This window comes from Myotis davidii, unplaced genomic scaffold (assembly GCF_000327345.1).
Source record: "Myotis davidii unplaced genomic scaffold, ASM32734v1 scaffold292, whole genome shotgun sequence".
Classification (NCBI taxonomy): Eukaryota; Metazoa; Chordata; class Mammalia; order Chiroptera; family Vespertilionidae; genus Myotis; species Myotis davidii.
The window spans coordinates 4,242,000-4,266,412 of NW_006285042.1; the positions used below are offsets into that span (position 1 = coordinate 4,242,000).

At 37.6% G+C, this 24,413-nt stretch overlaps 1 protein-coding gene across 2 annotated transcripts in view; it reads left to right on the forward strand.

The window, feature by feature from the left end:
- The window catches only part of UTRN (utrophin), a 461,667-nt gene that overhangs the window by 208,773 nt on the left and 228,481 nt on the right, over positions 1-24,413 (forward strand). For both annotated transcript variants that reach the window (XM_015558521.1, XM_006755401.2), the window contains 5 exons: positions 1,316-1,391; positions 3,341-3,555; positions 5,608-5,725; positions 8,941-9,146; positions 10,732-10,886. In XM_015558521.1, coding sequence (XP_015414007.1) covers positions 1,316-1,391; positions 3,341-3,555; positions 5,608-5,725; positions 8,941-9,146; positions 10,732-10,886 — 770 coding nt within the window. The remainder of the gene's footprint in view (positions 1-1,315; positions 1,392-3,340; positions 3,556-5,607; positions 5,726-8,940; positions 9,147-10,731; positions 10,887-24,413) is intronic.

The window sequence follows — 24,413 nt, forward strand, 5'->3', positions numbered from 1 at the left end:
AGCAAGTTGCTAAGCAATTATAACATAGAGGGATCCATGGGGATATAAAAGTAAGGCATATGACCTGGCCTTAGGGGGTAACTGTGGATGGTTTTTTGGAGGTGATAATTTCCAAGCTAATTTGTAAAGGATGAATAAGAATTAGACAGATGAATAATGGGGGAAAGGGCATTGCAGAGAGAGCAGCAGCAAGTGACATGGTCTAGAAGAGATAGAGAATGAGCACAATGCATTTGGGTCCTGGAAGTCACTCAGTATGAAGTGAAGAATGAGTGATGCTTGCAAACATCAGATCCTGGAGGCCGCACCATGCATCACAAAGAATTTAAGCTGTGTCTTGAGAACAGTTCATCACTTTGAGAGCAGTGGGCAGCTATTGAAGGTGGTTAAGCAGGAGAACGTTACCTTTTGAAAGCTCACTATAGTTGAACTATAGAGATGAAGTGATCCTAGGATGGATGTCCTTAGGATATCAGGAAGTCAAATAACTCCTCTTAGCAAAACCTACGATCAGATCAGGATAACTGATCTGGAAAGATCAATTAGTCATTAGCTTTGTCAAGGGGGCTTCAGGGAGACACATGGTGACTTCAGATTTGGACATGTCTGAATATCCAGTTGCCAGAGGGAGCCAGACTGAAGATATATTTTGGGAGTCCTTGGCATCTTTAACTCTGTATGGTAGATGTAACCATTAGAAACCAGGACCCAGGGAGAGAAGCCTGAGTCAATGGTAGAAAGACTAAAACCCCTACCCTTTAGAATGTTAGCATTTGATGGATGGGCAGAGGAGAATGAGCTGGTGAAGGACACTTAGAAGGTCAGAGAGAGGTGGGAGGAAAATCAGGAGTACAGACTATTCAGAGTTCAAGGAGGGGAAGTGACAGCATTAAATGTTTCAAAGGCCCAGGGCAGCTAAGGACTGGATGGCGTTCTTTTTTAAAAAGTATATATTTTTATTGATTTCAGAGAGGAAGGGAGAGATAGAGAGAGATAGAAGCATCAGTGGTGAAAGAGAATCATTGATCGGCTGACTCCTGCACGCCCCCTACTGGGGATTGAGCCTGAGACCAGGGCATGTGCCCTGACTGGGAACGGAACCATGATCTTCTGATTCTTATGTCGATGCTCAACCGCTGAGCCACAATGGCTGGGCTGGATGGCATTCTTGATAGTATTGTTGGTGGAGTAGGGACTTAAGCAAGGCTGCAGTGGATAGCAAAGCTATCATGTAGAAAGACACTTTCCCTTTGGGAAACATAATCATCTTTATTTATATGGTACTCTTCTCTTTCCATTTGGCCGGATGCTGTAGATATGCAGAGACGTGCCCAGTGCACTGAAGGAAAGTGATCCGGAGCCCTGTTCTGTTTCTCAGACAAGAACTGCTGGTAAGATACAGTTTATTCCTTAACCATTTTTTATAAAAATAGCCAAATATTAGGACTGCGAGCATCATATATGAATTAGAGAAAACTTTAAACTGGAAAACACAACGCAGTTGTGATTTGTTATTCTATTTTCAGTTATTTGAAAGGAACATCTTCTTTAAACCCAACACATACTTGACTGCAAGGCACGCATGAGAGATAAAATTTTTGCCTTTCCTGGGGCCAGAACGGGACCTGGTCCCCAAGAGAGCCTGGGAAGGGAAGGGAAGAGACAAGGTGGGGAAACTGAGGACATGCGGTTTTTCAGAAAGTCAGCTATAGCCATTACGCAACATGCCCTGTGTGGGGTGTAACTGCATGCAGATCATGACTGAGAACAAAGGATTAGGTATCCTGGAACCAGGTGGGAGATGGGGTTTTAGTAGGGTTCTCCATCCCAGGGAGGCTCTTTACTGATAGATGCTGATGATCACTTAGGTGTGGAGGAAAAAAGTTTTCTAACTATTTCCTTCTCTCCTTGCCCCGATCAGAGTGCAGGTAATGGCTCCATAGCTATTACACCATGCCCTGCTCTCTTGACTGTTCTTGACCCTTTACTGTATTAATTTTAGAAATAGGAAATTTCAATATATGATTTTGTCAAGATATATGCAAACATGTTGGGGCTTTTAAATTGTGCTGAATTTATGGATTGACTCTATGTTTTAGAAGATTATTTAAGCCTTATCTAATATACCGTATGCTAAAGTGGGCTCCAGATGGGCCTAATAATTCAGCTACCTTGTATAAAGCTAAAGAAAAACAACCAACCCTCCATCATTAAAAACAAAAGACAAACACAAACAACCAAGAGAGAAAAATATGTATCCAAGTTTTGAAGAAGACAAGAATCTCTAACTGAAAGTTCTGGAAAAACAATCTCCCAGGACAGATTTATGGATCTGATCACCCAAATTTGATAACATCTATATGTTAAAAAGAAAACACACATTAAAAATCCTAAAGTAGAAACAGTGTTTTCAGCAATATGGCAAGATTCATCTTTCCTATAAAAATGAGTTCTTGCAAATTGAAAAGGAAGCAGATAAAGACCACAGTTATAAATTATACTATATTTGGTTAACAAACAAAAAATGTTTGCTCTCAGATAATAAAAAACCAGTAAGTGAGCACACTGTGTGTTCATCCATTGAGACAGAGTATCGTTGGTGTGGATCCTTCATGCGGACTCCACACGTTGCTGTTGCAAGTCTCAGTTTTCAAATTTTAAGGAAAAATTGGCTAATAAATATTAAATACATTAATTTTTTCATATTTTCTGATCCAGTCATTCTACTTTAGCAAATCAATACCAAAGTGTTCATCAGAAATATGCAAAATACTCTACACAAAAAAGACATTCCTTGCGAGTTCTTTTTTAAAGTGAAATGTAAGGAGCCATCTAAATATCCATCAGTAGGCAAAGAGTTAAGTAACAGGTAGTGAATACATATATATTCTTAGGTATTCACAATGATGTGGATGAAGAATTGCTAATGCTCATGTTGTAAAGTTAAGTGCCTTGCAAGCCCTCTGAACAACAGAAACTATGAATACATTGGCTTTATAATTAAGGCAAACCTCTTGACAAAATAAAATATCAGTGCTAATTTTCTCACAGTTGGTGGATTTTTCACTTTATCTTCTCTTGGTGTCAGTGTTAGTTACTTCTGAGTTATTGCTGCCCTAGAATATTGTGTAACTGGGTGTTTAATTGGCTTTACCACCACCAAAGACATAGATACTGCTGGAAATACCATTGCCACTTCCATATGAAGAAATAGAAACTCTCACCATTTTTAAACCTAATCTAAATTTTACATAAGCACACAGACGCTTGTCACCATTGCCCCACCACAGTCAGAACATCCTATTGATTCGGTGGTACTTTGCTACATTTTTTATTTCAGCTCATCCTGGTGCCGTAAAGATGGTGCTAGTATCCTCTGCATCAGAACCTCCTGCCCAGTCTCCTCATACTTCAGAAATTTCAATCCCTGCTGATCTGGATAAAACAATAACAGAACTAGCTGACTGGCTGGTATTGATCGACCAGATGCTGAAGTCCAACATTGTCACTGTTGGGGATGTGGAAGAGATCAATAAGACGATTTCCAGAATGAAAGTAGGTGCACAGGGTACAGGCTTGTCATGGCAACACCTCAGCACACGGGTAGACATGATCTGTTTGGCTCCCTTTTGTTTGTCCTGAACTCTGGGAGAGTGAGCTTTAAGAACTTCTTTATCTGCCAAACAGCCATCCCAGGCTAGCTCTGAAGAATCTAGATTTTCTTGCATTTATGCGGTTTTGGTAAGATCACCTTTACCAACTTGAGTTGTAGACTCAGTGTATATTTTAACATCTGAAACGGAGATTGTAAATCTAGTCCCATCAGTACAAATATAAACTAGCGTTACAGTTAATGTCTAGTGTGATGTAGTATAATTTCCTGAAGTGCCTTTTCAACTTATGCTTTATAATGAGCTTATTTGTTTAATTGCTGACAGTAGCAGTGAGAATGCCTGACCATAATTTTATATATATATACACAAACACACCATGTCACGCCAATTCGTAAAGTTCTTTTTCCATATTCAGTGTGTGCTAGGTTCTGGGCTTGTGTGCTGTATAGAGATACGGAAAAGAATACACTAAATACAGATTGGGAATGAACCATTAAATAACAGTGATCGCTAACTGTTATTAAGTACTTAATGTGTGTTGGACACTTTTGTAAGTAATTTACATGTTTACTTCCTTAACTATCTATTGAAATAGTTACCAAATTTATCCCAGATTACAAATATGCCCCGACTGTGATGGAGGCACTGAATGTGTACAAGTGAACAGTCTCTATGCAGAGCAGCGTGTAATAACAGGCACAGGCAGGTACATGTGACCTGATAGGGGAGCCCAGGTGAAGAAGAGAGTTACTGCCACAGTAACGGAAGGCAGACCATGTGGGATTTTCTCATCTAGAGACAAGTAAATGGCATTCTTGGTCTGGGGAGCAGAGTGAACAAAGGCATGAGGTGGGGGAGCTTGGAGGGTGAGGGACATGGGGTCAACATTTGTGCAGCGAAGAAATGCAGTGGGAAGTGAGATAGCAAGGGCAGCTCCAGTTCACTCTGACGGAGCTTGCAGGCCATGCAGAACCCTTTTCATCTGTAAGCAATGGGCACGTGTTTTTATTCCTTTTCTTTTTTAAAATTGTGCCTGGAGACTGATGATAACAATGATCTATTTTAGCAGGAAGAATGGGAATAGTGCAAGAGATGCTTAATACAAAAAAAAAAAAAAAAAAAGAGCCTTTCGGGGCTGCTAAGACCATGCTGTTGCAATTAGCAGAGATTCAGAATAGCAGAAGTGAAATGTAGATGAGGGTTTGATTGATTCAGTTTTGAGTATGTTGTGTTGAGAGGTTCTTATGCCATTTAGAAAGAAATGATCAGCATTCATTGAAATGTCTCTCTGGACTCAGGATTGGAAGTTGTGAATAATCCATTTAGGAATCACATTTGACACTGTAGGAGTAATTGGAAGACTAGTGAATTCCTTAAGAGGAAGAGCTGGGAGAGAATCTTTGCCATACCATTTGTACCTATTGGAAATAGTCTTTATGGCTCTTAGTTCTATATTTAAAACACACCATTTTCTGACATTAACTTTTCTCCCATTGTTATCAGTACTAAGAGATAACTGTAGAGCAACAGTTTTTTGTGTCTAAAATTATTTAATTTACAGTTATTCCAAATAGCATTTTCCTAATACCTCACTGCCATCCCTGTAGGTGACATTAGTTTGTGTTCGTATCTGATGTAGGCCTGGTATGCAAGGTATCATCTGCAGAAATCACTGCTAATGTTTTCAGAACAGTTTTTAGTTTTTAAAGGGACTTCTTACATTTAATCTCCTCAGACCTGATATAGCTGAGCTGTCAGTATTTTATTATTTCTTTTTGTGAAGACAAAAACAGAGAGATGAAGTGCCTGGCTACCTAGATGGTAAGTGGCAGAGCTGAGATTTGAACCTAGGACTTACTGTGCCACATCTCAGATGCCTCACTGTCCTGTATAGGAGACAAACAACTTTGATGTCAGCACACCAGCTTTGCTCCTTAGTGTTCTTGGCAAATAGATTATTAGCCTATCTTAAAAATCATTTCTTCTTAACCAGATCACAAAGGCGGACTTGGAACAGCGCCATCCTCAGCTTGATTATGTTTTTACACTGGCTCAAAATTTGAAAAATAAAGCTTCCAGCTTAGATGTGAGAACAGCAATAACAGAAAAATGTAAGTCCAAAAAAATTACATGTCATCATCTACTTTCACTGAAAATGATTTACACACATATACACCTTTTCAAAGATTATACAATGAGAAATTAATATTATTTGATTCTCTTTACCTATTAATAAATACAGTTTTCCCTTGTGTTTTTTTATCTTTTGTGAACAGTCAGAATTCCCTTTTGAATTCCTCCAAGTATTAATTTTATTATGTTTAAGTAGTTACTGATTCATTGAATTATTTGCTGTTAAGTTATTATTCCTTTTGAAGGAACCAAGAAAACAAAAATTAGAGAAAGCCACAGGAATGCGAACCCATTCTTTCATTGTAATTCATTCACTAAAACTAAATCTTAGCATATCTTTTAATTCAGGTTCTCAAAATTCAGTCTAAAAATATTTATTGAGCAACTACTCTGTACCTCTGTAGCTGGCAGTAATTTGGGAACACCTTAGCTAAAGACAAAATAAAGCAAAATAAAAAAATAAGCAAACAAAATAACCACAGCCACAATTTTTGTTTCGAGTTTAATATCTGGCTTAAAAGCATCTGTATGTCATATCAAACAAAGTCTAAATTCTCAAGAATGGGAAGACAAAAACAATCTAATAATAAAAGGAGGGAGAAAGAAGTAAAATGGTGAATTCAGGAAAAGTAACCCCACTTCATGAGACACTAAAGGCTCTGCTAACTCATCTGTTGTAATAACCTTGTTGCCACATTTATTTTGAAATCAAAACACACTTTAGGGGCGGTCATAGCCTGCTTTTATCACCCCCTTCCACTACAGCCCTTGGCCCATCTGTAGCTGTTTTGTACTGTACATGTTCTTTAAAACTTCCGGACAGCTCTTATTCTCCTTACCTTTATTCGCATATTTTTTCCCCTCAGGTGAAATTCTACTCAGCTAATAAAATGTCACGCCCTCTAAAAAGTCTTTCCCACCCTGTTCTGGTCCCTGGTGTTTTCTATCTTTAGTCCTATCTTTAGATCTTTGCCCCCATAACTTCATTGTGAATCTCACAATTACTGAAATTTCTCTCCGCCACAGATTGTGAATAGTCACCTTTCTGGGGCCTCCCACTGTGTTCCATGCAAGCAATGGACTTACTTTGTGACAGAATATAAACTGGAATGTATTTTATCACCTTGTTTACTATTTCTCGAGGGGAGAAATTCGACTATTTCTCCTATAAAAGCACTTTGATTTCAAAATAAATGTGTGACAGCAAGAGATGAGTTAGCAAAGAGCTTTTACTGTCTCAAAGTGTTGCTTTATTTTTACTGATTCAGCCATTTTTCCTTCCTTTTCTGAACTGATGGATTGCTATGCCTATGGAGATCCAGAGGGACCCCACTTCCCATCGCTGGCAGGGGAGCTTCTCTGGTTTAATGACACCAAACTCTTTGCAAATCCATCTCCATTTTGCCTTTTCTACCATCTTACGTTTATTTTTTTTCCTTTTCCCCACCACCTCTGTATTTGTCCAAAGTTTCTTTCCTTCTCCCAAATATCTTCCCTTTCCAATTTAACTCTCTCTCTCTGTTTTCTCTCCATTTTCTTATGTAGAGACTGCATAGTGTTTATCATTATTTATTATATGAGAAGCCATCCTCAGCTTCTACTATAAAAAGTAACCTGCTTTTTGCTCTTATTCACAAATAATAGGATCGTTTGCTTATTTTTATGATAAACTGGTGATATTTTCAGTCGATTGATGTCTTTAGTTTTATTTGTTCAATATTTCAGGATTCTGTTTGTAGTAGAATTGGTCAAAACTATTGTATGTAATTCTTTAACTGACAAGCAGAACATTATGATAGATTTGTCTTCTCCTTAAGTTACAATCTTAAGAAATTTATTTAAGCTTTTATTCAGACAGTATAAAACAAATCATCTCATTGACACAGTTTTTTAGAATTAATACATGTAAGTGTAATTTGCAGGTTTCTGAACAATATTATTGGATTGATAGCTTTATATAGCCTGTATTATCCCAAGAATTTTACCAGAAGAAATGTTATATTGTAATTAAGTTCTTCTTGGCCTGGTACTTAATTATAGCCCTTTAGTCTGTTTGACATTCAAAATAACTTCTAGAAGTTTGTTTTTAACTTTCTACCTATTATCAATGGGTTGTTGAAGATATTGAAAGCTATTGCTTACTGGTACTTTAGTTGAAGATCATTAACTGCCCTCGAAGTCGTTAATCAGAAGTTTGTTTCCTTAGATCTTTCTTAACTTCATCTTAAAAATGAGAAGAGGAAAGAAGGAAGGGAAGGAGAGAAAGAGACTGAGAATGAAAGAAAGAGAAAGATAAAAAACAATAAAAACGAGCAGACAAGAGCCAATATTTATGGGCTGTTGTTTGTTGGTTTGTTTTTTTTTATGATAAAGGGCTGCTGGGGACACAGAACTTGAATTTACTTTACTTTTAGTGTTTCTCTTGAACTTCAACATAGAAAAATACTTCCTTTTAGAGAGATTTAATGCTACAGTAAAACAAATGTGAAAGTATTCGTAAGGAGTTTTCTTTTCAAATCAAGATTACCTTAGAGCATCTCCTTTGAGGATGACAAGTGACTATGTCTGTGTCTTAAAGTTCTGTCACAAAGTGCTATTAATACCTTTCTAAACCAGGTCCTGTAAATATAAAACAAGATAGAAAATTATTTTTCTTAGAATTTTTCGCTTTACCAGTTCACAGTAGTAGATATTTTTTATTGTGAGGTATTTTAGTGCATTTAAAATATATATTAACCAAAGAACTTGTATGACTTGTATGCATATATGCGTAACCCATGGCCACAGGCAATAGTGTGGTGAGGCCTGGGATGGGGCAGGAGCCTGGTGAAGAGGGGTCATGGGGGGAAAATGGGGGACATCTTTAATACTCTCAACAATAAAGATAAATTAAAATATATAAAAAACTGCACATATATCCAAAAAAGAAAAGAAATAAAAGTGAGGCCAGCAGTTGGAACAGTAAAAATATAAAATTTAATAGAGTTTAATATAAGAACTTTTCCTCAAAAATGGTTTCCGAAATATATCAATTGTATAGTATGACAGACTGACGTTTCTTTAAAATGTGTGTCGACTTGCCTCTTTTCTCTTTTCTATTGATAGCTTCGTTTGTAACAAATTTGGTATCAGATACTTTTCCCCTTTCCTGAGAGTCACTTTCAGGAATTCTTTTTTGTAATGTTTCCTGTAGTGGAGAAGGTCAGGAACCAGTGGGATAGCACTCAGCATGGTGTAGAGTTGCGGCAGCAGCAGCTGGAGGACATGGTGATTGACAGCCTACAGTGGGATGACCACAGAGAAGAGACTGAAGAACTTATGAGAAAATATGAGGCTCGACTCTATATTCTTCAACAGGCCCGAAGGGAACCACTTATCAAACAAATTTCTGATAATCAAGTAAGACCCATTAGATATCTTTTGGCGATATTGATTTGTTGGTTGTGTGTGTTTTTTTGGTTCTGTAATTTTAAGGTTTCTTGTCATGATGTTTCCCCAAGTTCTTAGAATACACATTGAAATTAATATAAAGCATTTGACCAGGAAGGATTCTGAAAAATTCTTGGAGGCATAACAAAGGGAAATGTACATATATCTTAGATTCACAGCTCACTGACTCCTTGCAAATGGAACACACCCACAAATCGGCCACTAGAAGGAACATTTTCAGGATCCCAAGAACCTTCTTTTGTTCCCTTCATGTCTACCCTGAAGGTTATTTCTATTTAGGAAATTTCTTGAGACTTTCATTTGAGGGCTACTGTAGGGAACAAATCAGGTAATAAGTTTAGTTTCTTTCAGTACCTTTATAACAAACTGATTTATCAACGTCATCAGAGCAGGTACCTTCTGTGATCAGTTTGGTTAATAGAGTTGATGATATTGAACATGTATGGCACTATTTTAAATTTTGTCCGCAATCATAGAAAATATTCTTGAATTAGAGGTTATGGTTGTCGGTTTATATTTTAGTGTAACATTTATTTGTCCTTCAGATAGCCTAAGATAAAAGTGTACATTTGTGAAGAATATAATAATGGATATGTGGGAATCTAAATCTAAATCATGAAAGTATATTTTCATTCTTCATACATATGGACTTTCTGTGGTTACAGTATAAAATCAAGTGGCCAGGTGTCCTGATTTCCTGGATAATTCCCTGTGTTTATGATATCTGCTAATTGTTTTTACCAAGTGAATCAAAAGTAATATCAGCAGAGCCCCTGAAACTTCACTAAAGGAATGCAATTCAAAGTGGTATCAATGCTTTAATCATCATATGTAGAATGTTCTTCTATAATTAGCAGTATGGTCATTTCCTTCTGAAACTTTAGGGTTGACTTTTCTATCAATAGCTACAAAAAACTATAGGAAATGTCATTTGTCCTTTAGATTTCATGAGGAGTATCTTGATCCAGGGACTCTCAGAGACTGAAAAAGTGTGTCAAGGAATTGATATGCCAATGGACATAGCCTCGGTGTAGCTATTCAAGCAATTCCCAGTGAACCTTGCCTGGCTGCTTGATCCACTCAAGCAGTTATCTATAAACATACACAGTGATCGAGGGGCAGGAGACAGAAGACTTCTGTATTGTTGGCCCTTTCCATTGCTATACATACATATAAGGGAACTCTATAGTCAATTCATTCCTAATCAGTGCGTGTTCCTATAAGGATCATATGTATAGCAGAAGGAATGAAAAAAGACATTGTTTTTAGGAAATAAAATATCTAAAAGAGGAAGAGACAATCATTTGTTTAATGTCATCTGCTATGTACCTGATCACTTTCTTAGTTATTTTTCTTTTCACGTCTGTAATTATTTTGGTTTAAACTTACATGCAAGAGTTTGTCCAATAATTTGTTTTCTCCTTTTGATATCTGTGTCTAAAACATATTAAAACCTGCTGGGAGGAACAATGTTTTGGCAATACTGGTTACTGAGTGACCAAGTCTAACAATGGCACCTGAAATTGCACCTTAGATACTGCTTCAAGAACTGGGTCCTGGAGACGGGATCGTGATGGCATTTGATAACATCCTGCAGAAGCTGCTGGGGGATTATGGTAGCGATGACACGAGGAATGTGAAGGAAACCACCGAGTATCTGAAAGCATCGTGGATCAATCTCAAACAAAGGTAAACGCTGAAGCCCTGGCAGGTAACGGTGTCTTGTCAGGTTGAGAATTTGATGGCTTTGGCTTTCTCATGGAAACATGTCAAAATGTGTGACTACTAGAAGTACATTTTATTGTGATTAAAATTTTTTTATGCTATTCTGAGTGTTATCATTCCTTGACTTAGTACATGGAGATTTTCCTTAAATAAGTCTAAACCTTGCCAGTGATTATTTATGTGTTCTGATTTTTTTTTTTTTGGTCTCCTTGGTGTTACCTAGAGTAAATCTTGTAGCTGCGTGATGCTAAGGAATACTCAGGTATGCACAGCTTCATTAGGATGATAGTAATCCTAATGATCATTAAAATAGTGGACTGTTTGACCGGATTGCCTCAGTTGAGGCTGAGAACACATGGATCCAACTCTAGACTCCTGAACTATTCTGTGTGTATTCAGGGCTTAACTAATACATATATATATATATATATTATTACTCTGTCTAGTCAGTATGTTTGGAACAGTCTAAAATAGCATGTGGGTTTATAAGAGAGATTTTTCTGTCACTTGAAGACCTAGGATTTGAGGACCTATAAACAGTGGTTAGCATCTGTTTAAGAGAGCATATTTATATTCACCATCAGTCAAAATGTGTTTACCTTCAGCATTCTGCAGGAAGCACCTTGCCTAAGGGAATTTGGTTTCACACACATCTTTACATATGCAAATGCAGCTGCCTGAAAGCTATCAAAGATATCATAACACATTTGTTTTTCTGTGAATAAAATGGATAATATTAGAACACTTTTTGATGTGTATTACTGGTAATAAAGTATGGTCAAGCATTTAATAACAGTTTTACATGAAGATGTTTTATACAATTTTAGAATGCCATTTTTAGTTACAACTTCTAAAGTGAAGTTTTGGAAAACTCAAAATTAAGAGGGTGGTATATGAGCATGAAAAACCTAGGATTCTGGAGGAAATAAGACTGGGGTTGCAAATACAAAACTTCATAAGTGGTTAAAGCAGAAAATAGCTATAACATTGATCTTTCTAGCGTTTTATACAACTGTTTTTTGTTGTTGTTGTAACAAGGTATTTGGGTGTAGAAAGGATTTGAATCCAAGGCTGGGAAGCAGGTGAATTAAAAACAGATTTAAGATACAAACTTACAGTTATAAAACGAATGTAGTGTGCATCATGGTGACTATAGTTAACAATACTGTATTGTATATTTGAAAGTTGCTGTGAAAGGGTAGATCTTAAAAGTTCTCATTACAAGAAAAATTGTAACTGTGGTGATCGATGCTAATCACACTACAATAAATACATAAATCATTATGTTGTATACCTAAAACTAATACAAGGTTGTATGTCAATCATGTTTGTTTTAAAAAGACAGCTGTAACACTAAGAGAGTCCTTAATCATACTTTATCTGTTTCCCAAAATTCACATATAAGTTATGACTTTGTTTTTGTTGTAAACAATGCCCCAAAACTTGATCACGTAGAAATGTGTGGCCTGCTTTATTTAGCACCCCCAATTCTTTATTTTTGCTTTTACTTTGTAAATATTTTATGACAGACTCCAGCAGTAGTTAGATTAGATGGAAGAGGCAATTAAAAATGAATTATATTCCAAGGTGATCTTTCATTTATCATAGCGAAGACAGCCACAGTGTTCCAACTTCATGGTGGTTACAAATAGTTGTCCTTATTCTAGTTTCTTTCCCCATTTTGAGGGAAAAAACTAAGTATATTCATATCTAGACATGATTTGGGTAAACTGTCATCTATAAAGTAGGGAAAATCCAACACAACTGTGGCAGTCCCTTCATGAGTGACAGCTAGGGTTTCTTTGATTTGAGAGGATTTTCTCTTTTAAATACAGTGACATTTACAATTTTTAACTGTTTTAATCGGAGATCTTTCTAAAATATGCAAATCTGTCCTAACCTTCTTAAACAAAGTGCGTGAACTTATAGTAAACATTTTTTTGAATTCTTGGCATTATTGTTGTAAAGATAGGATTAAGGATGGTTAAGAGCTGCATGTAAACTTACGGTTCATTTAAATCAGTATTTCTCAACCTTTTAAAAATTATTATTAACCCTCTAAGAAGCCTTTTAAAGTACCTTTCCTCATGAAATTTTAATACCATGGTTATACTGTGTGTCTGTTTTTGTACTTTATAGTTATGCTTTATACATAAAAAGAGTCATTTCTTCCCCCCACTGCTGTCCACCTTACCCTGCCAAAGAACCACTTACCGCCTCCCTTAAGAATGCATGGTCTAATCGGTGCTACAAGGCTCCGAGAAGTTTCAATGGCAAGTTTAAGGTTTCGTAGCATAGGTAAGATGAGATTTCTCTATACGAAATTATGATCACTTTCGAGTTCTGAAGAATTGGTAGTAAGTTTATTCAGGCTGCTATGCTTTGTGAGTTTTGTGCTTTATTTTTACTGTGTAAATTGTATTGAGTATCTTCTCATTGTCAGGCACTGTGCTATACTCTTCACAGGCATTATTTCATTTAATCCTCACAACAGCCACAGGAGACAGGCAGTGTTTTCCTCAACACTATGTCGCTGATGAAACTGGAGCAGAGAGAAGTTCAGGACTGCCTAAGGTCACCCAGCTCATACAGACAGAGCCGAGATTGGAATCCAAGACTTTTTGTCTAGGTAGCAAGGCTCTTACCTTCTTTACCTTTCTTCTTTGCTGTCAGAATGCCAGCTATTGCTGGTGACTGCTCCGTGTGATTCCACTTACTGGTTCTTACCTGTGTTGAGTTGAGAAGCCAGATCTGATTAAAGATATGGGGCTTCTGCTGTGAATAATGTAACACTCCCTAGTATGTGGCCATTGCAATGACCGCTGGGAGGCCTTGCACCATGGCCCACCTCCTGCCTCCCAGCTGTATTCTTTTGTTGTTTGTTTTATAAATATAAAAAAATATTTTATTGTTGACAGTATTACAGATGTCCCCCATTTTCCCCTCCTTTGCCTCCCTCCACCCAACTCCTACCACCCCCCAGGCCCTCACCACACTATTGCCTGTGTCCATGGGCTGTGTATACACATACGTATTTAAGTTCTTTGGCTAATTTCTTCCCATCCCTTGCCCACTCCTCTGAGATATGTCAGTTTGTTCCATGCTTCCATGCCTCTGGACCTATTTTGTTGGTCAGTATATTTTGCTCATTAGATTCCACTCAATTCTGAACATATACCATTGGTAGCCAAGTGTTGGAGGGGTGAAGGTTATTATACTTGCCAGTGGAATATTGTGATTGTGGGATAATATGTGAAGTTTAATATCAGCTTTCAAAGGAAATGTTTTCTGTGAATTGCAATTGGCTTAAGTAACTTGGCCACTCACAGTTGCAGGTCCATAGTCCCTTATCTGCAGTGCCAAAATCCAATATGCTGAGATATCAGAAAGCTTTGGCTTGACAGGAAACCATTTATTATTGTCTTTATTTATCCTTCTTGGTGTGAATAGCCTTGTTCCTAAGTGCAGACATATTAATGTGTTTGCTGCTTCTCATCCTACTTAGAGGTAATAAGTCATATAGATACATTCATAATAGATTTCTAATGTGCAAAAAAGTTTCAATTCTGAAACACAACTAGCTCCTGATATTTTGGATTCTATATACAATAGGCCTGTCTCTAACATTTTAACCTAATTGATGTATTTTGGCCACTACTCTTAACCTGTGATATTTTTTCTTTTACATCTCTTAATGCCAATTAACAAATTTTTTTTTTTTAGTACTGAGTTAACAATAGATAAAATACCTTCATAGTAACTTTTGGAGTGTAGGTGCCTTTTTGGGTCTGAAAAGTTATTTTAATCCTGGAGTGCCTGTTTGTGTGTGTGTGTGTGTGTGTGTGTGTGTATGTGCGCGCACAATTGTAGTACTATAGGCATACGTGTGTATACACACACATACTTTCATATATACATATATACACATGTAGTGATTGGTGGTGAAATATTGTAAAGGAAATGAGGTAATATAACTTTATGTTTTAAATATTATCTTATAGATAATTAATTGCTATGCATTTTTCTCTTTGCCCTTACCCTCCAGAAGCCATATTTTGCCTTGCCTCTTTAAGGCAATCCTCGGTTTGTACAGGCAGAGCGGAAGGTAAACTCACTATGGTACCTGCCATTCTTGATTAAATCCCAGTATATTCATTTCCTATCTGTGTGACTTACCACCCTTGAGCTTATTATTTTAAATGACTGAGACACTTTCTTTGGTTCTAAAGTGGAGATCATATCTAAGTGTATGATTACTATGAGGACAAAGATCCTGGTTCATGGGTCGACGCTCACCCACTGAGCTACACCAGTCGGGCATGTGCTCTATCTTTTGATGTCTTCCTTAGAAACCCACTGCCCTTAGTCTGTTTTGTGATACTGGTGAGAATAGCAGAAGGCTGAGTCACTGTCAATCGTTTGTCTATAGTCATTTCAAGCAGTTTCTATGTACATTAATTATAAACTAGTTGATTATCTGATTTATTGAATGCAGTATAGATACTCTAAATATTTCTTACTAGATGAAACTATGAGAATATGTAACTTTCTTCGTTAGTGTCTTAGTTCGTTCAGGCTGCTGTAACAAAATACCACATGATTTGGGTAAACTGTTATCTATAAAACAGGGAAAATTCAACAAAACTGTGGCTCACAGGGTCCCTTCATGGTTGACAGCTGGGGTCTCTATGTATTGAGAGGATTTTCTCTTTTAAATACAGTGGCATTTACAGGTTTTAACTGTTTTATTTGGAGATCTTTCTAAAATGTACAAATCTGTCCTTGCCTTCTTAAACAAAGTATGTGAACTTATCGTTAGCATTTTTTGAATTCTTGGCATTGTTGTTGTGAAGATAGAAGTAAGGAACTTTAAGAGTTGTACATAAACTTACGGTTCATTTAAACCAGTATTTCCCAACCTTTAAAAAATATTATTAACCCCCTAAGAAGCCTTTTCTAGGTACCTTCCTTCATGAAATTTTAATACTATGGGTATACTGTATGTCTGTTTCTGTACTTTATAGTTGTGCGTTATACATAGAAAGAGTCAATTTTTTCCCATTCCCATCCTCCACCTTACCCTTCTAAAGAATTACTTACTGCCTCCATTAAGAATGCATGGTCTAATTCAGCTGTGGGCAAACTATGGCCCGCGGGCCTGATCCGGCCCGTTTGAAATGAAAAAAACTAAAAAAAAAAAAAAAGACCGTACCCTTTTATGTAATGATGTTTACTTTGAATTTATATTAGTTCACACAAACACTCCATCCATGCTTTTGTTCCGGCCCTCCGGTCCAGTTTAAGAACCCATTGTGGCCCTCGAGTCAAAAAGTTTGCCCACCCTTGGATTGGATGCTATTAGGCTCGGACAAGTTTCAGTGACATGTTTAAAGTTACTTAGCACAGCTAAGATGAGATTTCTCTACACTTAAAATGATCATTTCTGAGAATGAGGTGAAGGTGAGGAAGTAGAACCAAGTTGTGGAAAGAACATTAGAAATGCTTGTTGTGAAGAGGACAGAGAGATTGGGTACTACCTGGAGGGCTTGTTGTTTCTCAGTGTGGTCATTGATTTTTCTTTAGAATGGGACATGGTAGAGCATGGTTTTATGCTCATGGGAATGATCCAGTAGAGGCGAGACTGGTGATTCAAGATAGAGACCAAAGTAAGAGGAAGGAAAGTCCTAGAGTAGACTAGAAGGCGAAATCTGGACAATTTGGTTCGGTAAGAGCTGGGATGTGTTTTCCATTAGGACAGGAAGGACAATGAGGGGAAGAGTAGACAATGTGGATTGGAGCCTTAGTGATAGGAAGATGAAAGGATCTCTGTGTAGTGCTTCTGCTTTCTTTATGATCTGTGAGGCATGCTGTCAGTGAGACTTCAGATTTTATATCTGAAGAAAGAAGATCAGATATAAAGTCAGAATTCTGGTGTGTGAGACAGAGAGCTTCCTAGGGGTCTTTACATTATTGCAGGACAGTGCCGGTGCCTACTTGTGGTTTATAATAATACATGCATAGTGAAGATAGACCTGTGTAGTGTTCTTCAGCAATGTTCATCTACTCAGAGACAAGAAGAAAGAATGTACATAGGGGACAGAGCAGAGGAGGGTGTTTTAAGGAAGTAGAGACCAGGGTTACCTCTAGTCCATAATGACATCTCTAATGTCCTTTTCCCTGGTGATGCAGTCCCTCACCAGAGCCTGTGGCTTGCTCAGAAGACCTTGAGTTGGATTTCAGACACCATTTACCTGTTGAGACAGTGAGCAACCTTTATAACCATATGCAGTGACCACAGACCTAGAGGTGAGGATTTGACCATAATAGATAAAAGTCTTTGAAAGAGTAGACTTTTGCCTGGAAGAGAAAACAGTGGCCGGAATTAACAATGGAAAGCAAAGAAGAGGACCCTCCTTGCCCTGAGGAATATAGGGTCTGAGAGAAACAAGAAAAAAACTTCAGGCGAAAGCTTTCAGGGGAATTGATGGCCCTAGGGAAACCAATTTTCCTTAAGATAAAGTGAAGGGATTGATCTGTGGAGTCTTCCCAACACAGAATGGAGTTCTGGGCATAACAGAAGGGTTTTGAGGGTAGATTTTGGCAAACTGGGAAAGGTGCAGAGTAGCATTCGAGTTACAATCTAATGTTGGTTGGCTAATGAAGGCCGAATGTCAGGTAGTGACTTAGCTAAAAAGGAAATAGGATGTGGTGGGATGAATCCTCTCACGAGGATAGCTCTGTGGTCTTATATATTTACTTGCTGTCAATGGCAGCCGAAGAGAAAACTGCTCCTTTGGGTTATATAAAGTCAAGGGCAGGCATCATGGGATGGGCAAGGGGGTTGGGGCTCTCTCTTGAGCTTCCTGAGCCTGTGGTATTAGCAGCTTACAGCAGTCTTCTTAAATCCCACGGGTTGAATTTTTAAAGTGCTTGACGATATCCCAATCTCTATGTAACAGAGAGATATCTGCAGTGACAAATTCTTCATTAAATCTACTGCATTTCCCACGGGGTGTCTTAATATATTTCCCAGCTAAATCCTACTTTATTTACCAAAGAACAAAATTACCTTGTGAAGGTACCCATTGAAAAGTTTAAATATTGTTTCAGTGTAAGTTTTCTACATGCCACTCAAGCTACTGATGCTGCCATTATTTTCTGCTTTAAAAAAGATACATATATTTATTTAAGTACCTGTAAATAAAGGTCACCTTTTAAGTATACCAAAGTTTAGCAACACATATTTGTGGGTTTTCTGAGATGCTCTTTTCCATTCAAGTTTAAAAAAGAGACACATGTATTTATGTTCAAACACTCTTTTGACCAATTCTAAGCACATGCACACTTGATTAACCAGCATATCTTGTAGCTTAAAATACCAAGTATCATTTAACATCTTTAAAATAATATTTAAACAAGGCAGTTATGTGGGTGGCCATGTTTTTGTGCTACAAGATAACTATAAGCTATTTAGATTGATTACTTTAAGCTATATCTGTTGCCTTTATAATATAAATCTCCTTAAAAGCTAAGCGTTTACATTTTTTAGATCCTCGCTATCTTTAATGTAAACTATTGTAAGTAAATCTGTCACTAGTGAATTCTTCTAATCTTTTATGAGAAGCATATTTTTCATCTGTACCATTTCTTCTACAAAAGAATTCTGTAGTGTGTTACTTCTGTTTGAAGTAAAATATCTTGTTTCTGCTAAAGTTAGCCTTCTACATCAGATGTTTTATCCTTTAGGTTTTCAGCCTGTCCTTGCTCTTTATGATTTGTAGGTTAAAAAAGATTTTTGTGAAACTTCTCTGCCTTTGTCTAGTAGCCACAATTTCCTAAAGTTAAGATGATTCTTTTTCTGTGATAGTGCTCCTTCCCTGTATTCTCTCATTACATTTCCCAGTATCTCCGCTGGCTCTGTTCTGGTTTTTCTTGAACTGCAGCAACCAGAGCTGCCGGATAGAAACTCTGCATTGTGAAGCATGGACTAACGGGGGCTCAGTGCTGGGTGTGATCTCCGGAAGCTTCCACATCAGTACTCCTCGACCTTTTTGCTTTCTGCTCTCTGCTCATGCACTCCCATCAGTTACCTCTCATTTCCAAGCAGGGATTCTTAATGAAGCCAAATTTGAAGCTAGGGATAGGTGAGAATGGGGGAACTCTTCTAGCAGGTTTTATTATCTGTGTGATGTGATGGATTATGTAGTTTTAAAAGGACCCTTGGTCAGTCTGAAATGGGTCCTTTACTTTTAGTCCAAACAACTTATTTTAGGGATGAGCCCCCCCCGCCCCCACACACACACACAATTGGAGAATTAAGATGATTTACCCAAGCCTTATAGCTAGTAATTGGCAGAGGTGTAGAATTAGGTTGTTTTCTTCTGAGAGCAGTGCCCAATAGCATTAATGGTAATTTATTAGCCTGTCTAATAAAGCGTGCATAAACACTCCTGAGCCTCTAATTTTAGCAATTAATTTTGGCCTTGCGGTAGTATGATATCTCATATGAAACTCCTTGAAAATGGATAAAAGATTCTTGTGGTGTCCTTTATACCATACTCTAGCATTTTATCTAATTTTTAAGAAGACTGAAATGGGTGATATGGAGAACTGCCTTTGAGCTATATTCTATTAGCAATTTCACATAAAATTATATTAATTTCAAAAATCAGACTATAAGTTATTTATATGTACATATATTATGATTATAAAAACTTAAAATGTGTATTTATTATAATAATATGAAGAAAATCTGGACTGCTATACATAGGGTTTAGTTGTCACTATGTTCATTATTTTTAGTAGTTGATTACATTCCAAATAAAAAATCTGATACCAGATATATGTGAATTTAAAAAGATTCCTCAGGACATTTATGATTAAATCACTCATTTGTATGCTATAAGTAAAATTAACTTCCCAGTATTTCATCAAGTTCATATATAAGGTAAGGTAAATTACTATTTATTGAGTGTTTCCTGTGTTTTGATACATTTATTAAAATATTGCAGGAAGGGAGATATTAGTCCTACTTTTGTATTAATTTGTACTAAATACTTGTTGAATTGCTACTCTGTGTAGGTCCTGGGGGTACCCAGTGAACTGATGATCCAGAAACTTTAAACACACAACAAAGTAGTCACTTTCAGTTGCGATCGGAGGTACAGTATAATGAGACAGGCAGGATAATGGCCCCAAAGACGGGAGACTATCTTGGATCATCAATGGGTCCTAATAAGTGGAGAGAGAAGGCGGAAGAATGGGTCAGAGAGATGTGGCTTTGAAGATGGAAGAAGGGACCATGAGCCAAAGAATGTGGGTGACTTCTAAAAACTAGAAATAGCAAGGAAATGGATTCGCCTTTAGAGAAAACCAGTCCTGCCTGCCAACAACTTCATTTTAGTCCATTGAGACCCCTCTCAGAAACTAACTTACACACTCTGAGATAATAGTTGCTGTAAGCCACTAAGTTTGTAGTGCTTTGTGATAGCAGCATTGGCCATGGTAGGGAAATCATGGGTGCTCAGGGATGAGGTACCATGTAGGTTTGGAAGGTGTCTGTACCACGTTCTACAGGATAAGTGAAAATGAATGCAGTTGGGGAGAGGGGTAGTGGAGGGAGGGAAGAGGTATTTAAGGTAAAAGAAGTAAAAAGTAAGGCTCTGGATAGGCTAGAGATAGTGACCACTTTGAGGATTAGGAATTGATTCTTTTCTGTAGGTAAATGACAAATGAGGCTTGGAGTGATGAGATGATTCTTGAGGAGGTAAGGAAAGACTCAGACCATGGAGCACCTCATGTGCCAAGCAGTTTTCAGTGATGATGAAAATGATGCTTGAGGAGATGGGCAGCTGCCCAGGTTGTCAGAGCTAGTCTGTGGTAGAACCTTGTCTCCTTGATCCAAATGCTTATGCTTTGGCTTTCGTAACCAACAAAGTAGAGTTTTCTTACATCATCTAACAGTTGTTTTTCTGCAGTTTCCTACAAAGTGAATATCTTAAAAGCAGAATCACTTTTTTCACTGATGACCAGTAGGCAATTTGTCCTTTTGTGGGTCACTTTAGGTTTTCTACCTCCACTGCCAGCCTGGTCCTCTATGCTTGCTGGGTATATAATTGTCTCTTGTCTATAAGGAACCCTCTGAATTCACCCATAGGGTTCTAGGGCATTTTCACTTTTTCTCTGGTCTGGACATTTTTCGGGTTTAATAGAACTAATGTAGAGTGTTTTTACATCGGCTGTTCGCCAAATAACCTATGATGAATATTCTTTAAAGTAAAAGATACTGAGTATGCAAAATGAAAAATGTTATAATTACTAAATTTTATATGAGTGTTTTTAAAATAAGAATCATCTGTTCATGGATGATTACTTGCATGTATGTACTCCTTTGATTCCCCCCCCCCCCCCTTTTTGGTATCTTAATGGCCCAGCCTTTATTTGGTTATTTCTAATGTTTTTACTGTTGATGTTTTAATTCTTATAAATATGGGCAGGCTTAGGTGCAAGATAAAACACCATTAACAACAGCCACCCAAATTCTGGTGGGTAACTTCTAAATTGAGATATAGGCATATGATTATCAAAAAATTAAAGTTGCTTCCACGTTTTAGCTATTGTGAATAGTGCTGCTATGAACATAGGTATACGGATATCTCTTTGAGACCTTGCTTTCAGTTCTTTTGGGTATATACCCAGAAATGGAATTGCTGGGTGATATATTTACTTTAATTTTTTTTTTAGGAACTGCTATATTATTGTCCACAGTGGCTGTACCATCTCAGCATGAATTTTTAGATAAACAGATATTGTGTTGACATTATTATGCCTGTCTAAACATCATTAACAGCTGAACACTGAAAGTTGACTATAATTTTGCTTCCTCTGTTTGGTTTACCTGAAATTAATAATGGCTTTGTTTTTACATGCTTCGTTTTCTTTGCACCTGTTGCTCATTCTTTCCACATTTTCCGATGGCCTGACAGTACAATTTCCCACAAAGCCAATCGCATTAAGTAGTCTGTCACTTCTAATGTGTTTACTTGGGGACACACTCTCTAGATTTGCTGCACAGCCATCATCCGGGGAGTGCCTGTGCCTTCCTCCTCATCTGGAACCCCTATTTCCTGGATCTCATGGGTTTTTGTTTCGTTGCTTTCTTTCCTCTTTTTATTTTTGGGGGTGGGGGAGGAGATGTCCTATTTTGGGTTATTTTTTCGCTTTGTCAGGGTATCTCCTTTGTAAATTTTGTCAAGTGAAAACGAAACATGGCAGTTGGGATGGTGATGACAGCCTGCACCTGGTCCAGTTTGGATTCACCACCCTTTTTTCTGAGTTCACCTATCACTGTTTGTGTGAGAGCTCCTCCCTGTACTGATCTCTTGTTTTCATGCTTCTCATATCTTCTGTCTGGATTTATAAATTGAGTTTTGTGGAGGATGTCTCTTAGTAGCTTCTTGAAAATTGATGTTTGGGAGGTAATTTTAAAGGCATAGTATAAATAGATTTTCATTATTCTGTAAGTGCTTATTATAATAGTGTAATAAGGACTGAGAAACATCCTATATAATAAAAGTGTAATATGAAAATTGACCCTAATGGCAGAATGACCAGGAATGACTGGTAGCTATGATGCGCACATACTGCCAGGGGACAGACGCTCAGTGCAGGAGCTGCCTCTGGTGGTCAGTGTGCTCCCAAAGGGGGAGCTCCTCTCAGCCACAAGCCGGGCTAATGGCTGCAAGTGCAGCAGTGGTGGCAGGAGCCTCTCCTGCTGTGACGGCTTAGGCCTGCTCTCCGAGGGTTCCTGGACTGCCAGAGAGATGTCTGACTGCCAGGTTAGGCTGGATCACCCGGGAGTGGGCCTAAGATGGCAGATGGACATCCCCCGAGGGCTCCCGGGCAGCCAGAGCGATGTCTGGTTGCCAGCTTAGGCCCGATATGCCAGTGGTCAGAATGACATTTATATGTGGATATAAAATTTTTATGTGGACATGGAACAGTCCACCTTGACTTGAACAGAGTTTTGGGGAGAACTCAGGGAAAACTGGGAAAGTGAATTAGTGACAGGGTGTGGAGGGCACTGCATCCCAGGAGAAGCAATGTGGATTTGTTCTGCAGACAGCCAAACACTCCGGGAGGTTTTTAGTAAGTAAGTGCTGAGATGAGGTCACTGACATTCCAGAAAGTCATATAAATGGAATCATGGTATGCAGCTTTTATGTCTGGCTTCTTTCACTTAGCAGAATGCACCAGGGATTTCAACCATGTTCTTTCATCTATTGGTAGTTTATTTCCGTTGCTCAGTATTCCACTATATGCATGTACCACAGTTCAGCTTTTACCAGTGGATGACTTTTGGGTTATTATCAGTTTTTGAGCATTATGAATAAAGCTGCTATAAACAGTTGCATTTGGGTTTTGTGTGGACACATTTCCATTTCTCTCTAGTAAAATGATTGCTGGATTGTATCTTAAATGCATGGTTAATGTTAAAAATTGCCAAACTGTTTTTTAAAGTGGCTTTACCATTTTCCACTCCTACTTACAATGTGTGAGAGTTGCAGTTACTCTACATTCTCACCAGCATTTGATGTAGTCATTTTTAAAGCCATTCTAATAAGTAGTGATATCTCATTGTGGTTTGAATTTATGTTTCTCTGATGATTAATGATGCTTAGCATCTTTTTATGTGCTTATTTGCCATCCATATATCTTCTGTGATGATGTGTCTGTTTAAATCTTTTACCTATTTTTTTAAAAGAATGTGTTTATTGATGTATAAAAAGATAACTGTTCATTATAAATTCAGAGAATGTGGAAAAGTACAAATAAGAAAGTAAACCACCTTAAATTGAATATTAAAATAAACATTTTAATATTGAGTTAACAAGCAAATAGAAGGACAGATGGTGGATGGTGATGAATGGATGGATGTGTGTATGGACTATTAGAAAATATACATAAATGAGATATAACATGTTGCTAATTTTTTTTGGAGGGGCACACTGACTCCATCTGCTGCTTTTAAAAAAAACTATGTCTTTATTGTTGAAAGTATTACATATATCACCAAACTCCCATTGACCACTTCTAGCCTGCCCCCACCCTCCACTCCAGGCCTTCACCATCCTATTGCCTGTGTCCATGAGTTATGCATATATGTTGATCTCTTCCCACCAACTCACCTTCCCCCACCTTCCCTCTGAAATCCTGGCCTGTTCCATGCTTCTATGTCTCTAGATCCATTTGTTCATCAGTTTATTTTGTTCATTAGATTCCACATATGAGTAAGATCATGTAAGACTTGTCTTTTTCTGACTGGCTTATTTCACTTAGCATATTATTCTCCAGGTCCCTCTATGTTGTCTCAAAGGGTAAGATAATCTTTTCACTGCTGCATAGTATTCCATGGTATAAATGTGCCATAGCTTTTTTATCCACTGATCTACTGATGGGCACTTAGGATGTTACCAAATCTTAGTTATTGTA